This window comes from Diabrotica undecimpunctata, chromosome 10 (assembly GCF_040954645.1).
Source record: "Diabrotica undecimpunctata isolate CICGRU chromosome 10, icDiaUnde3, whole genome shotgun sequence".
NCBI classification, from domain to species: domain Eukaryota; kingdom Metazoa; phylum Arthropoda; class Insecta; order Coleoptera; family Chrysomelidae; genus Diabrotica; species Diabrotica undecimpunctata.
The window spans coordinates 11578457-11593173 of NC_092812.1; the positions used below are offsets into that span (position 1 = coordinate 11578457).

The window sequence follows — 14717 nt, forward strand, 5'->3', positions numbered from 1 at the left end:
TTATTTTAAATTTTACGAAAAAAAGTTATTTATAAAAAGTTTTGCATGGTCTAAAACCCAAGATACAACCATTAGAGATATTAAATTTTATCAATCTCATACGAGGTATGTCAAAAAATATCGATTTCGCTCAAGAGTAAAGTACCTTTATAATTCACAATACCGATAATAGAGAAAAGCTGAGCTGAGCTCTCTTGTTTAAAACAAGCCCACATCCAAAACGGTTATGCGAAAAAGCCACATCCACAGACATCAATCTCCCACTCAATCTCAAACCAAAGACTAAGACCCTTATCATACGAAAGCTTTTGTTCCTTACATCAAAGGTGTCAAAGGTGAAAAAACTTTCATCTCTTCTCCGATCAATCAAAGACAACATTCCAAATGAACAACACGGAGTTTATGAAATTCCTTGTGCAGACTGTCCCCGATCCTATATAGACCAAACAAATCGTAGAATCCAAAATGGGATTTATCAACATTCCATTTCTGTTCGCAATTCCGATTCAATTTCAGCTCTAGGTCAACACCACCTTCATACAGGTCACAAAATTGATTTTAAAAACTCCAGAACCATAGCCCCCATCCGCTTGTATAAACCAAGAATTATTCGAGAAGCCATATAAATTGAGAAAAGGCCAAATTATCTCAATAAAAGAGATGACGCCATACGGGTGCCTTCTACATGGAGACCTCTCATAAAGAAAATATCGCCCCTTCCTCGGCATCAAAATCCCACTGTCGGAAATGTTCGCACCAACTCCCGCACCAATCTACGTGATAATCCCCACCCTAACCCCCACGCCAACCTTCACCCAGGCCACGTCACCATCGACGGTATAAATGAACCGTCCCCTGTTCCCAGTGGCAGTAGTGAAGTGAATATTAATCAGTGTAGTAGTGTCTGAGGGCTCGGGAGACTGAGACCTCGGAAGCCCTCAGATAGGATGTCGAAAGCTCGGTGAAATGAAAATCAATGTGGTCAACCCGGAAGACGTGAGTTTTAATTTTTATAATAGTATTAATCTTAGTTCTAGGTTTAAAATATATATATATATATATATATATATATATATATATATATATATATTTATATTATAAAGGTAACACATAAAATTCATAATTTTGTTTCTGATAAGAGTTTGAAAAACACAAAAACGGGTCAATACAATTATTTCAATTGTTTTTGAATAACATATCAGTATCTGTAAAAACCTTAAGTTTAAAAAAAATTACCTGCAATGAAAATACACTGTGACTTCTTCTTGTACAACTTTTGTTACAAGCCAAAAATTGGGGAGATGTGCTCTTTTATTATTCAAAGTAATTAACCAGTCATAGTCTTCAAAATCTTCGCTAACATCTTCTTCATAACCTTTAAAAATAAATTTAGGAAATTAGAATATGCTAAAGAGGCAAGTAAGAGAAAGATGATGAAAGAATGAAATCTAAGGAAAGCAGAAAACAAGCAAACTTAAATATATATATTAAAAAAGAGATCAATTTACATTTTTCAAGTTTTTGAATTTTAACACAGACCCCGGCACTTTCAGGTCATTCTGATCAAAAGTTATCATTGCACCAAGTATCAGAAATCAATTGTTTCTGTGTTACAGAGATTCAAATTGTCCATTTTTAGTCCATTTAAATAATACATAAGTATTTGTAAAATATACAGAGTTTTAGTGAATATGTGCAACTATCTTCAGAGAATGATTCTACATGAAAAATAATAGCAGTTTACTATATAAACGTATGCCCACAAAAAAATGGTACCCAACTGAGATTTTTCAAATTAAAAATCATTTTTGAATTCTTCATTTAATTGTTGTTAAAAAATCTTTCTTCTTTTTTTTTATAATACAATACAATAACAATAAACTAGAACAAAAACAGGAAGTACCACTAATATAATTTTAAACAGGCGCACAGCTACAAAAAATGTTCAGAATTACCTTCCTGAAACGTGACACAAGTTGCAACTCTTAACCTCATTGGTTGTCGTAATTGTGCAAATATTCCTAGTGTATTTCTTATTTACTTACGTAAAAGTGGTTTCAGATAATTGGCCTTTTTTGCAGAGTAAGTTTTAGTCATGCTTATCAAAAGTTCTTAGTGTCCCAAGACTTAAAAAATCAATTGTTTCTGAGATAAAGAGCTTCAAAAGATCGGCTTTAAATCGATTTTTCAAAATTATAAGTTTGGAAACGTACCGTCACAAGCATTCAATATACGACATCTGAATCTCAATAAACACTAATATGGTATCAGAATGACATTTCTTAATGTTTTCCTGTTAAAAACAAAGTCGGATGTCCTGGGAAGGATATCCCGGTAAAATATCACGATATTTACGTTTCCAAATAAATTATTTTGAAAAATGGACTAAAAACCGACAATTTAAAGCTCTATAACTCAAAAACAATTGATTTCTGAACATCAGATCAGCATGACCGAAGCTACTACCTTTCTGCAAAAATAGGAGTATTTGCACGACTACGACAACCAATGAGGCTAAGAGTTGCATCTTGTGTCACGTTTGAGAGAGGTCATTTTGAACATTTATTGTAGCTTTGCGCCTAATTAAAAATTTATTAGTGGTATTGTCTGTTATTATCCTGGTTTAATGTTATTGTATTGGATGATTTTTGAGAATGTATTAAAGCAATGAAAAAGACGCGTTAAGATGTTTTCATTTTTTTTGTGTAAAAATATTTTTTCAGTTTGAGTCTGATGAAAAAAAAAAAGAAACAAGATTTTTTACCTCAAATTAAACGAATAATTCAAAAATGATTTTTAATTCGAAAAATCTCAGCACCGCACCATTTTTTTGTGTAAAAAAATTGAGACTATTTCCCATATGCGCACCAATGATGAATATAAAATTCCTAACTGTATGTCAAAAAATGCGCAATAACCAACTCTTCAAACTCACCAAATTTCATTTGCATAACTCAACCAGTTTCAGAGAAATAAATAAATCGTTAGTTTGTTAGAAATATAGGAAGATTTTCGAGCATACGTTTATATAAACCGTATTCATTTTACAAATTCCCAATTGTCAATGGAAGCACGTGAAAGCCAAACAGGGTCGTACTGATGTACGACCTATGTATCATATGATTTTTAAAAATATTTACTTTTGAAACTGTTAGTGTAAGAATTTCTTGAAATTTAATCATTATATCACAATTAAACTAAACTAAAAAATAACACGACCAGTAAATAATAACAATAACTATAACATAAATATAACACAATATATTAAAATCAACATGATACAATTTTAATTAAAAATGCTGGCAAGTTTGGATCTGTAACATGAGAATCTGTCTGGCTTAAGGTAATAAATTATATTTAATAGCCTCTTGACGAATGAGACGGCGAATATCAACACGTGCTCATGTTTATAGATGGGAATTTGGTAAACGAATGTACTTTAGCAAACTGCCATTATTTTTCATGTAGAATCAATCCCTGAAGTTAATTTCACGTATTTACTAAAACTCTGTATATTTTACAAATACGTATTATTCAAAGGAACCGACACTTGGAACCTCTGTTTCTCTTTAACTGAAACCACTTTTAGATAAAGTACCGGGTATTTTGTGAATAAAATCATTTGATTTAAAAACATCAAATTTCAGTGTGTTTATAAGTATTATGAATTTCTGTAACTGCTAACTGTAACTGTATTTGGTTGTCAGCACCACGTTGCCAAGTGTTATATGCATGAGGATTCATGAAGAACTGTACATTTTCCTACATATACACAACCAATATATGGAATCATCTGATATTTCTTATTATTTTAATCGAATTTAAACAAAAAAAACCAACTTACGAAGTCAAAGAATATTCATTTTAAATCAATTTAATCACCAATATATACAAATTAAAGAAACCTATACATTCTTAAATAATAAAATTGAAATTATCTGTTTTAAAGTCAATAGCATACAAAATTTTATTCAACCTAGTTCTTGAGGCAGTCATCAGAAAAACCAATATAACCGGCCATATAACACCAAATCAGTACAAATTACTGCATATACAGACGATGTAGCCATCATTAGTAGGAATAAGCCACGACTAATGGAAGTGTTCAAACATATTGATCCTGAAGCAAGAAAAAGAGGTCTCAAAATAAACGAAGCAAACACGAAGTATATGACAGTCAAAAGAATAACTGACAATGAAAATAATATCACAATAGACAACTATACTATCGAACGAGTGGATGCCTTTACATATCTCGGCACAGAAATCAATCAGAAGAACTCCGTAAGTAGCGAAATTAATGCACGTATTTCCAGCGGGAATCGTACATACTATGCTAATAAAAGATTGATGACATCGAAATTATTAGACAAAAGAACCTAAATGACTATCTAAAGAACACTGATTAGACCTGTAGTAACCTATGGATGTGAAACTTGGGTAATGACGAAAAAAGATGAAGCCCAACTCAGGACATTCGAGAGAAAAATACTGAGGAAAGTATATGGCCCGGTACAAGAGGAAGATGGCACATGGAGAATCAGGAGAAACGACGAGGTTAATGAGTTAAATGAAGGTTATGACATTGTAAGATTTGTGAAAAGTCAAAGACTGTCATGGCTGGGACATGTGCAGAGACAAAACGATGCAAAAACAACAAAGAAAATGTTACAATGGAAGCCCATAGGAAAGCGAAAAAAAAGGAAGGCCCAGAACGAGATGGTTGGATGACGTGGAAGACGACCTGAAAACAATGAACATAAGACAATGGAGAAGAAGAGCACAAGAGAGATCTGAATGGAAGGACATAGCCAGACAGGCAAAGACCCATCCAGGGTTATGATGCCAAAAGAAGAAGAAGAAGAAGCATACAAAATTTTAATGTACAAGGAATGATGTTTAAATTGTTTTTATTTATTTATCTTTTTTTTGGAGTCATTGTTACTAAGTTAAGGCCTTATGCAAGCTTCAATTCGCCTGGGTATGCTCCTAATCAAATTATCATGATTTTATCATGGACGTATAAACATAGATGGACCCAGCAATAAGATACCTTAAACACACACTGTTTTGAAGCTTCGATATTCCTGGACAAGAGGGTAAAGGGGAGTAAAACGGGTATCGATAGACTGTGATACTTCCTCAATGAGCATAAGCGTGCTTGAATTTTTACTCGCGGGGATAATTATTCAGACGTTAATAATTGGAAGTAGTAATAATGTATAAAAACACGTTTTTATATAAAAAATAAAATACAATTTTATTTGCTTTAAAATTAATACAATAAAATATAGTTGAGCTCAAGTTAATTTTTTAATAGGTATCAAATAATCCTACGATAAAAAAACAATTAAAAAATATACATTTGTCAACTTTAAGTACATACCTATATTTATTGATAATGTGTTAAAACATATTTTTTCAAATTGTGACAAATTTGTTTTAATACAATATGAATAGATTCCTCGTAGTAAGGGTTTCTGCTACAAAATTATTTATTGATCATTCCAAAGCTCTTGCTGGCATTTGACATAAAATTATTTGCAAATATACCTACTTATTAAAAAGTAGGCGTGAAAATGTATAAATTATTGGAAAGCTATTTACCGAACAGAAATATTAAAGTAAAAATGGTAAATAGACATAATAGAATATGTTGGTATAGAAATAAATTTTTATTGATTGCGAAATAAAACAGTCTTAGTAAGAACGCTTCTTATGCGCACGGTGTTAGCATCTAAAGTAGTCCTCGTTTCATGATCAATTCCAATTTTAAAATATTTCTCAAGAACCAATTTTAAAAGTTGCATAGAGTGACCATCGATTGCATGCATACATATGGTCACCAAAATGCTCATAGATTGATTTTGCGACATTTTTTATGGTTTTATTAATCAAAATATTCATAAGGTTTTTAACTCGTCTGTTGTAGATATTTATAGTTTTATTAAAAAATCTGAAATATTTTTCAGCTTCCTTACAAGTTTAAATAACCAAAAAGGATGCTTTTGAAAGGTTTTTATACTGTTTTCTCTGTTGAAGTTTAGAGTAAGTTTCATCATTAATCAATATTATTTGGAAACCTACATAGAAAAATAAATGAGTTTTATTCATTTCACTAATTTATTGTTAATTCATGAGAAATAATAAATTAAAAAGCTACTAAACAGATCTTTTTAATCAGATGATGTCTACTTACAATTTAAAAAAATATCTATACTAATTTCATGAACTAATATCTTGTTCAATACATTAATTGATATGAATAAACCCAATGGTACGCATATGAAAGACATATTTTAAAATGTAAACACACAGGCTTCCTCAGTTCGTCATCTTAAATAATGTAAACAAACAGTACGTACAAATTAAATGAGACATTGGGATGTAAACATTTCGTTTTTTTGCAAATGCAAAACTGTAGCACCATTATTATAATTTATTTATTTCACTATTTACAAATATCACTTAAAATACAGCCAAAATATCGAAAAACAACATGGACTTCCTCATCTTGGGTAAAAAGTAAATAAACATGGACATGACATGGAACAGCATTTGAAGTTTGACGTAGAGCCATAAGACAGAGAAATGTAAACACCGTTGCCATTAATAAATAGGTTTCAGTGCTTCTACATATAAAATAATTGGTTGATATCTGTTATACGCTATTATTAAATGATATGCACACTATGTGCACACTTGATGTTTTAATTACAATTAAATATATTAATATAAGTAATAAATTATTATTTTGGTTTGATAGCACCTGTAGAGTATAAAATAAATATAGTAATATTTTCAGCGATACGTGAATAAGATATTTTAATAAAAAAATGTGACAACATTTGAAGGTGCTGAGAATGTGACCTAGTCAAATAATTTTGGCTTCACATTTTTATGTAAATAACTGAGTCCATCTGTGTTTATACGTCCATGGATTTTATTGTAGGTTGTTTCCTTTCCTCAAGAGAAGCTTGTACTAGCTGTACAGTGTTTTGTGAATTATGCCGGCGAGGTCTAATTCTTTTTTAAGTATATCCCACAAATGATCTATAGAGTTAAGGTCGGGTGAGCAAGCAGGCCACTTCAGAATAGTGATATCTACTGCTTCAAGGAAGTCTGCAGTGACTCTGCTGGTATGTGGAGGTTCATTATCATGCATGAGAATTAAATTTTTTTCCGCTGCTCTTTTTCAGAGTCTAACTACAGGCTCTAGAACCAAATCAAAATACCTGCGAGCTATTAAAGTTCGTTGAATGGAAAATAACGAAGTTTTTTCACGGACTACAGTACTTTCACAGAACATAACACTTTTTTTTTGTCTGTGAACAGATCTGGCTGTTTCCGTTCTTGTTTGTCTTCCTTGCCCTCTAAGTACATTAATTCATTGGTTATATGATTTTACACAAATCTTGGTTTTGTCTGAAAATAGCACATTTTGCCAATTTCCAATGTTCCAGTTTTGGTATTGAAGACACCAATTTAGGCGATCAATCTTGTGCTGCCTGGTTAACTCGGGAACTTGTAACTGTCTACTGCTGTATAGTATTTGGGCATGAAGTCTTCTTCTTATCGTTTCAACTGAAACACTTACACCTGTATCTTCTAAAAGCTGCTTTTGGAGTTGCGGGCGAGAAAGTGTTGGGTCTCTTGTGGCTACTTCTGGAACAATAAAAAGATTGTGGCAAGTCGTTGTTACTTTTTGGCGACTTTATCTTTATCTATTCTTAAGCGTTTCTAACTCCCGATACTTAGCATAGGTTTTTAACACAACGACCTGTGTTACGTCTACCCCTGCAGATGTGTCCTTCTGAGACATTCCTTGCTCCACGAGACCAATAATATTTCCCCTTTCTTCTTCTTCAAGTGCCATCTTCGTTCCGAAGGTTGGCGATCATCAGGGCTATACGTATTTTCGAAACTGCTGACCGAAACAATTCGTTGCTGCTACAGCTATACCATTTCCGTAGATTCTTTAGCCAGGAGTTTCGTCTTCTTCCTATGGACCTTTTTCCTGCTATTTTCCCTTGCATAATTATTCGAAGCAGTTCATATCTTTCGCCTCTTGTAATGTGTCCCAAGTATTGCAGTTTTCGTTTTTTGATCGTAAATATGACTTCCTTTTCTTTATTCATTCTCAAGACCTCGACATTTGTGACTCTCTCGGTCCATGATATTCTCAGGATTCTGCGATACATCCACAGTTCAAATGCCTCTAATTTTTTGGTATCAATCTTTTTCAACGTCCATGATTCCATTCCGTAGAACAGCACAGAAAGTACGTAACATAACATCAGGCGAAGTTTCATTTCAAGGCTCAAATCTCTTCCGCAGAACACTCTCTTCATTTTAGTGAATATGGATCCGGCTTTTTCTATTCTTATTTTGATTTCTGCTGAGCTATCGTTGTTTTCATTTATAAAAGTGCCTAAATATTTGTATTTGCTAACTCGATCGACAATTTCATAGTGTAAATATAGATTTTGGACATTTTGTGTTGATTTCGATATTACCATAAATTTAGTTTTCTTTATGTTCAAAGATAGTCCATATTCTTCGCTGCAGTCTGCTATCTTATTCACCAATGTCTGTAGCTCTTCAAGTGTTTCTGCGATCAGAACGGTGTCGTCGGCATATCTCAGATTGTTTAATCTACCATTTATTTTAATACCTACGGATTGCTCAGAGAGTGTTCTATTCATTACGTCTTCGGAATAGAGATTAAACAGAGTTGGTGACAGTATACACCCTTGTCTCACACCTCGCTTTATTTCAATTTCTTCAGTGGTATTATTTTCTACTCTCACTACTGCTTTCTGATTGTAGTACATATTTGCTATTAGTCGGATGTCTCGTTTATCTAAATTCTTTTCTGTCAGGAGTCTGATTAGGTGATCATGCCGCACTTTATCAAAGGCCTTGTTGTAATCTATGAAACACATGAATGTGTTTGAGACATAACGTTCAGTGCAAACAACGCCTCTCTTGTTCCAAGTCCATTTCGGAATCCAAACTGGGTATTATTGATGTCCATTTCCAGTTTTCTGTGTACTCTAGAGTGTATAATTTTCATGAATATTTTCAGTACATGGCTCATCAGACTGATTGTACGGTAATCACTACATTGTTTGACATTTATCTTTTTTGGTATAATAACAAAGGTGGATAAAAGCCATTCTATAAATGCTATTGAAAAGTTCAACTAAAATGTGAATCGAGTCTTTTTCTATTAGTTTAAGGGTTTCCGTTGGTATTTCATCTGGACCTGGGGCTTTACCATTTTTCATTCTTTTTTCCCCTTTGCACATCCTTAAAGTTCACGTACGGCATATTTTCGTTTTTGTAAGCGGAAGTTAGTTTATTCATTTTCGTTCAATTTACAACTCAAACAAATAATCGATACCGTACCGGGTTGTGTTATCTGATCGTTTTATTGGTTTGCTTATTTTCAATAAAAACCTTTACTCTACGAACAATAACAAGTTTTTTCAAAAGAAAAAAATATTGGTTTGAAATACATGGTGATTCCATATGAGTTTGGTTGTGTGTAGTTTATTAATATGCAGAGCGCGTTGTGAAATTTGACTGGTTTCTTTTATTCATAACTTTTGAACAATAATTTCGATTTGTTTCATACTTTAGTAAAACGTTATGCTATAACTATTTAACAGATTTATTGAATCGTTTGTTTTTAATTTCCAACATTTCAGAATCACATACAGTTTACACCATACTGTATGTGATTTTTGAAAACCCTAATATGGCTTTTAAAAAGTACATAAATTGGCAACAACAAAAATTTTTCCCACATGATTATTCAAATTTTAATAAAAAAATTAAATTTAAATAAAATTAAAAGTTTAGTACATTTGCCCAGACTTCAAAAAAATATTTTTATTGCAAAAATTTAATGTTTTGGTAACAATTTTATTATTAACAATTAGTAGAATCACAATCCATGCTATATGAAATCATGAATTTGATGTGGCGAGGATACGTTCAAAATTAATTTTGAAAACATAACCCACTAACAACTTTGTGGGTTGTAGGTTTCTAAATCTCATTTTTTCACTTTGCCACATTCATAGCCACATTGTTTAATGAAAAATTAAGTAATCGTGTGGGGAAAAATCAAAATGCCATTATAAAAGCCAATTTGTCTAATTTGTTAAATTCTTTTTAGTTTTCAAAAACCGTATACAGGGTAAAATTTTTTCTGTGAATAAAACGAACTATAATTTTAAATCCGGATATGATCTTTTTCTATTTTCAATAAGTCAGTTGATTAGTCGTTCAAAACTTATAGCGAATAGAAATTTTGGTCAAACTTTACGACTCGTCCTATATATTAATAAAAAATGAGAGCAGTTATTTTTTAATGGTCATTTGTTATTCCCCATATATATATATATATATATATATATATATATATATATATATATATATATATATATATATATATATATATATATATAGGGTGAGTTTTTAGTGCGACATCAGTCGATAATTTCATTGTGGTACAAGATATCCAAAAAAATTATTTAGAAAAAATGTAGGCAATGATATTTTCCATACTTGGTAAATATGCAGAATTCTACAGGGTGATTAATAACTACGTGGTATAGCAAACATACAATGTTTTAAATGGGACACCCTATATATTTTTTCATAATTATAATCCTCTCATAATTCTTGTTCTTGTATTATTGGGCTTTGCATTACTATACAGAGTATTTAACAAGTTATGACCATTTTTATTTTGAAATACCTATGAAATCAACACCACGTATATAAAAAAGTAATGCATACACAATTAATTATTTTATATAAGGTAAACAATATATTGCAAATTTTAAATTCAGTTTAATTGAAATCACTGACTAAAATTTGTATACAAGGTGAACTACAAAACAAAAATACGGTTTTCTCAATTTTTTTAAATGGATCACCCTATATTTTATTTTGAAAAATATTGTATTTATGATACAATATAGCATTCTCTCTCTTTAATTTTTATATAGCATTCCCTATACCTAAACTCATTATTTTCCGAGATATTTTTAGTTTTCTTCAAATTTCGGGAACACATTCAATTTTTTTAAGTAGAAATAAGTACTGAGTGATAATATAACAAAATTATTTTAATTCAATAAGTAACTAAATATATAAACCATAATAATATGTAATGAATGTGATAATTAATGTGATATTAAGGAAATAAGTCTAAAGTAAATGTTCAAAATGTCCACCTTCAATGTCTATACAAGTTTGTAACCGATATTCAAATGACTGAGCCACATTTCTTAACTAGTCAATTAGTCGATTTTATTAAAAGCTTCTCTTATTCTATTTTTCATATCATCTGGAGTTTATGGATGCTTCTGGTATACAAGATCTTTTATGTAGCCCCACATGAAAAAATCAATTTTGGAGAATTTTGGTGATCGCGGTGGCCAAACAATTGGTCCTCCTCTGCCTATCCACCTCTCAGGAAAGTTATTATTTAGATGATTGTGAATAGGAGCAGTGTGGTGAATTAAAGCACCGTCGTGTAAAAACCACATTCGTTGTCGAATATTAAGAGGTACATTTTGCAGTAGTATAGGCAAATGAATATTTAGACACTAAATCTTTCTTCTGGAATATCAGTTATCTCTACTTTTGTAGTTCCTTATCTTAGACGCCATTTTCTTATTATTTCGTCATCAATACTATTAAATAAAACAAGGTTTAATTTGCCTTCCTTACCAAATTCAAAATTTGCCCTCATAGATACTCATACACAGCTGGTAAATGGTATTCTAGAAAAAACCTTCAGTGATAACCGAGTCGCTGGCGCTCGTTCCACAGTGATATTCGACGCCTAATAGTTTCGGTAGAAACCTAAGACTATTGTAGATGACACTGAATCTTTCTTCTGGAATATCAGTTATCTCGGCTCTTTGTGTAGCGTCTTTCTCGAGAAAAATAAAATTTTCTAAACAGAAAGAATGCAAAACGAAATGCTCCTAAATATGAAGTTTATACAACACCTGACCTTACCTTTATTGATTGGAAATCCCTTGCAATACTTATAATGGTTAATCGAAACAAAGCTGAAGATGGGAACTATAATTAATTCGCGTGACATTAAGTGGATTCGTTATGAAAAAGGAAATCCTTTTGTGATGCGCGTTAAAACCTATTTAGATGAAGAAGTATTTCACAAAATATTGATTGTTCCCCGTGGGGGTCGAATAGTTACGTCCACCATGGAAAATTGTTTAAAGCCTTTGTTTGAAGAAAAAAGAAAAATATCGGCTGCAAAGCTTCAAAACTTAAAAGAAATTAGTAGTGCCGCATATTTTTCCGACGATTGCAAAGCCTTTTATACAGACTTAATTGGAGATCCAAATATTGAAGACGAGACGGTATTACCCGATATAAATGACCAGGAAGAGCAAGATTTTTTTTGAAATATTTATTTTACAATAAGTTTACACTTTTGTTTATTTATTACTTATTTTTATAAATTTTACTGTAGTTGTAATATTGTAGATAACCAGTATTCATTTTTCAATTTAAAATAAAGTTAAGTTCCAAATGTAGATACGTGCATTTTATTACGAAAAACCCTCCCCAGACAAATAATTTAAAGAACTATTTATTATTCTTATATCTAAAGCGTTTGTCAGTATTCCTACCTAATATTTTATAGAGAAACAATAATTCCATTTGAAAAACCTGATTTGATCGACAGCGTTAAACTTGAAAGTTCGTTTAATCGAAAACCACGATTTTGTAGTTAGCTTTTGTAGTTCCAGTTTTGGAACCAGGCCATCGATGTATGGTGTTGATTTCATAGGGATTTTGAAATAAAAATGGTCACAACTTGTTAAATACTCTGTATAGTAATGCAAAGCCCAATATTATAGGAACAATAATTATGAGAAGAATACAAATTTGAAAAAATATATAGGGTGTCCCATTTAAAAACTTGTATGTTTGCTATACCACGTAGTTATTAATCATCCTGTAGAATTCCACATATTTTCCAAGTATGGAGAATATCATCGCCTACATTTTTTCTAAATAAGTTTTTTGGATATTATATACCATAATGGAGTTATCGACTGACATAGCACTAAAAACTCACCCTGTATATGTCGGTCAGATAGTCAAACGGGTCAGGCGAACGAATCGCAATCACTTCACTGTAAAAGTTTTAGAGAACAATGGTTCGGGCCCTGGCCAGGAAACACAAATACCTTTTCCTGATATTCTCCTCGAACGTCAGGAAGAAGCAGCACTAATCTGACTTGATAATAGCAAGTGTGACAATGCAAGTTTGCCGAAACCTCGTCGAAACAATGATTTTTCTAAAAACCTATTATTGTCTAAATCTATATATTGATTTGCTGTTGTATACAAAGAGGGGTTTTAGTGTTGGAAAATAAGTTCACGAAAGATTTAGCATTCTTAATAGCGATTTTAGCTGGTAAATTATTGAACAATTTAGTGAGCTTATCAGTAAATGGTGCGAAATAAAGCAAAGATGCATAATGAGAAGCTGGCAGAGACGAAGGAATCTTATGTGAAGTAACTTGTTTAATGGTATTAATTGAAATTTATCATAGTTGTTCACCATTGGATAAATCATTTGTAAGAGTACCATATCTCTTACAAGATAGAAATATATTAATAAACCAAGTAGGATAATATTTCTCTATGATAATTGTTTTGTGTAAAATTAAAGATTACCTTCGGTATGCATGTGCCAAACTGTGTAACCTAAATCTAAGGGCTTGGACGAGGTTGAATTTGTATCTTGTTGGGTGACAAAAATGGAAATGGAAAAAAAGGAAACTGTTTGAAGCCGTATTTAAGGGAATATACTGAAATATATCCCTTCTTTTACATGGACCAGCTGGTTTTTTAAATAACCTAGTTTAAACTTACCCTTATCAGTCCCAGTAGCTTAAAAGATAAAAGTCGATAAGAAATAGATTCCATATTCGATAAAATTAGTTAACAATAAAAGTATTGATGATATAGTAAGTATTACTTACCTCCATCGGTTCCGGCAGCACTATCATTAATGCTTGAAACATCACTTTGTTGAGAAATGTGCTCCTTACAATTTTGATCAGTACTAGCCACATCCTCGGAAGTAATGAACACTTCATTTATGTTTGGCTCAGGTACCCCATTGAGAAATCCACTAGATTGCGCACTTAAATTGTTTCCAGTATATGTGCTTAACTCTACGCTGCTTTGTACGTGAGTACTACTATCGCTACTGTCAATTTGGTCTTTAACTAAGTAGTATAAGTCCTCTTCTTTACATAACTTATACCCACTGTAGGGAAGTTTTAAATTTGCAAACTCCTCGACAAACTTTTCATAACTGTGAGTTGACGGATAAACAAAATTTAGTTTAATGGAGTCTTGAGTACACGATTTAGTCGCACGAATGACTCCTTCCGATACATGGTTCATGACATAGGCTAGAGTATCTTTCTTAACAGGTTCTTTATCTAACAGAGCCGTACATATTTCATCCCTAAGCAGCCACTTTATTTCTTCGTTTAAAGTCATTATTGATTTATTTTGTGCATCTGAGAGATGATTAAGAGGCTCAGAAATTCTTAAAAAAAAGATTACATTTAATATTATATATCAAAAACTATCACTAAAAAAGACATGAAGAAAGTTATATGGAACCAATAGAAAAA

The 14717-nt window shown here is 31.8% G+C and overlaps 1 protein-coding gene across 3 annotated transcripts in view; it reads right to left on the bottom strand.

Annotated features, from left to right (window-relative positions):
• LOC140452546 (KICSTOR complex protein SZT2-like) overlaps positions 1-14717 on the bottom strand; it is a 177480-nt gene that overhangs the window by 55010 nt on the left and 107753 nt on the right. For 2 of the 3 annotated variants that reach the window (XM_072546871.1, XM_072546873.1), the window contains 3 exons: positions 14052-14629; positions 13942-13959; positions 1237-1375 (listed from right to left, as the gene is read on the bottom strand). In XM_072546871.1, coding sequence (XP_072402972.1) covers positions 1237-1375; positions 13942-13959; positions 14052-14629 — 735 coding nt within the window. The remainder of the gene's footprint in view (positions 1-1236; positions 1376-13941; positions 13960-14051; positions 14630-14717) is intronic. The other variant, XM_072546872.1, reaches the window with a different exon arrangement.